Here is a 2472-nt window from a genome sequence, read left to right as displayed (position 1 = left end):
AATTTCACAATATAAGAGATAAAGGGATTCTTCTAAAAGTTTCCAGAAAGAAAAATTGCAGGTCACAAAAGAATGGAATAAGGGTAGCAATGAAATTCTCAACAGCAACACTGGATGCTAGAAGATAAAAGAGCAATTTCTACAAACTTATAAATGAACAATTTCAATTTAGAAACCTCATCTCCATTGGACAGGAGGACAGAAGACTTGGAAGGATGTTGCGGGGGTGAGGGTGGGGGTGGGGGCTGGGGAATAAAATTGATTGTTTGATCATTTGGAAAATAAAATTGATAGTTATTTGATCAACATGTTGTAGAAAAAATATCAGGTGGGTGCATAACAAAGTAAATATATAAAAGATTTTATAAGAAGGAAAACAACCATAGTTCACCATTTGGCTCCGCTGACTGGTTTACACAGTCCCAACTACTTACGACCTATAAACTGAAAGAGCTGTGTGGGAAAAATGGCAGAAGGGGAAGCTGGGTGGGTGTGAAAAAGCTGCATCTCTATCTGAGGCAACAGGTAGTCAACGTAGGACATCTAAACAGATCAATCAAGAGATAACCATGACATTTATTGATAAGTCTGGAGGTAAATGACAAAAGAGACAGATAAAAGTGGAATGTGGTTGCCTCTCAGGTGATTAAGAAGGTAAAGAAGAAGTGGGTAATGTATATAACCTTCACATATTATATTACCTTTAAAAACTGTGTGTACTTCTAATGTCTTTAAAAAGTAAGCATAAACTTTTGAAATTCATTTGCTATAGGTGAAAACACGGAACAACCAAACATTGTTTCACAATGCAATTTTTAGAAAACATCTGATCCATAACGATTAAAAGTTGTATGAGCTCTCGCAAAGTAAGATGGAATAAAATATGGTAAGCTTTTCACATCCCTCTTCAGTTCCACAATTTCTAAGTATGGGCTAGATCTCTATAAAAAATTTTCACCAACACACTTTGGGAGCAGTGATTATAAATGAATTGCACCTTTGCTAGTTGGCGTTGTTTCCAACCAAGTGAAGCAGAACCACAAATAAAGTCAGCTTCATCCTGAATTGTTTCCGTAGCAACCATACTAACCTAGAAGGATAAAGCACCTTTGTAGTCACAGCTTCTATTGAATTACAATGTCAATGTTGATGTCTGCCTGGAAACGTCAAAAGACAACAGGCTTATGGAACAGTGGTTGTTTGCAGCTCTGGAATCCCCAAGCTGCAGAGGTGAGATGAAAAAAAGGTGCGCCAGGGGCCAGTTTATGGTCTGTTCAACCAAATCTCCTCACCCCACCGAGATCCTCTGCCCAGCTCACGCAAGGATGCTCACCTCTTAGAAAAGCTGTAATCTACTGGGCGTATTTTACACCAAATTGGGGCACGAAAAGTGCTGGTGGTGGGTATGTTACAAATGAAATCACGCAACAAACCCGGCAATCGTTGTGTTTTCCCCTCCTCTGAGCACAGAGTAAACTTCAAACTCTTCGGAAACCGTCGAACAGTCCTCGAAAAAGCCCGGCGGTTGCGCTGCGCCTTGGATTCCGGTTGGCGGGGGATCCCAGTTCAGCTCTCCTTAGTCCTTCCGTTCCACCCATAATCCCTAGTGGTTGCAGGTGTTGCTTTTTTTGGACCCCGCGCCGCCCGGCCGCCTCCGAGCGCGGGCCCCAATGTGAGGGGCCCCCCCTTATCCCACCTTTCCGGCTAGGTGAGGGCGCGAGCGGGCGAGCGAGCGAGCGTGGTGCGGGGGGACGGAAAAGCAGAATTACCTGTAGCTCTTGTTCTGCCATCTCGGGCGCTCTCACACACCTTCACCTGCACAGACTTGAAAGTCCAGTTTCACCAGAGGCTGAGGCTCCAGGAAAAGGGGAGCGAGTTCATTGGATCAAACATGTCACAAGAGTCGGACAAGTAAGTGGATCACACGCGCCGGCTGCTGCTACTACCACTTTGGGCTGATGGCAACTGGTTTGTTATGTTTTTGCTTTTTTTTTTTAAGTTGCTATTGTTGGTATTTTTTTCTCTTTCTTTTTTTCTTTTTGGTGTGTCCAGACTTTTTTTTTTTCCCAGATTAAGTTTCTACCCTGGTTAAGGGGAGAAACCCTACAAGAATGTGAATGTTTAATACCCGCTTTGGGCCTTGATGGTGAAAGTAGGTTTTCTTCCTTCCTCCCTTCCTCCCTGACGAAGGACCTCCACCCCCAGCTCCCCGACGAGCACTTGGGTAGTGACAGAGGTTGGGGTAGCCGAGGGCGGGAGGCCTGCTCTTCCCCTCTCCTGAGTTGCTCCCCCCTCGGCAGGCTTCTCCGGCCATTTGGAAACTCAGCTGGGTTCCTTCGATTCGCCCCAAGGGCCTGCTGCAAAAGCGGGTCTTGGCGGCTTTTGTGTGAGCGCAACAAAGAGCCTTTATACTGCAGCAGAAACGGCCATCTTCCCCTTCCCGCACTGGGGCCGAGGGTGTGCGTGTGCGCG

General features: G+C 45.6%; 1 protein-coding gene and 1 long non-coding RNA gene across 5 annotated transcripts in view; one reads left to right on the top strand and one right to left on the bottom strand.

Annotated features, from left to right (window-relative positions):
• Nucleotides 1–796: 796 nt before the first annotated feature.
• Nucleotides 797–1624, bottom strand: LOC107182569. Its single transcript, XR_001513279.1, has 2 exons — nucleotides 1334–1624; nucleotides 797–1222 (listed from the first exon to the last, which is right to left on the bottom strand). It is a non-coding gene; the product is annotated as an uncharacterized LOC107182569 (long non-coding RNA).
• Nucleotides 1625–1630: 6 nt separating this feature from the next.
• GRHL2 (grainyhead like transcription factor 2) overlaps nucleotides 1631–2472 on the top strand; it is a 116855-nt gene continuing 116013 nt past the window's right edge. Inside the window, exon 1 of one of the 4 annotated variants that reach the window (XM_006760277.2) lies at nucleotides 1631–1911. In XM_006760277.2, the coding sequence (XP_006760340.1) occupies nucleotides 1892–1911 (20 nt within the window). In that variant the 5' untranslated portion in view covers nucleotides 1631–1891. Of the gene's footprint in view, nucleotides 1969–2472 lie in introns of all 4 variants that reach the window. The other 3 variants (XM_006760279.2, XM_006760278.2, XM_006760280.2) reach the window with 3 other exon arrangements.

This window comes from Myotis davidii, unplaced genomic scaffold (assembly GCF_000327345.1).
Source record: "Myotis davidii unplaced genomic scaffold, ASM32734v1 scaffold497, whole genome shotgun sequence".
Classification (NCBI taxonomy): Eukaryota; Metazoa; Chordata; class Mammalia; order Chiroptera; family Vespertilionidae; genus Myotis; species Myotis davidii.
This window is presented reverse-complemented; position numbering and strand designations above follow the sequence as displayed.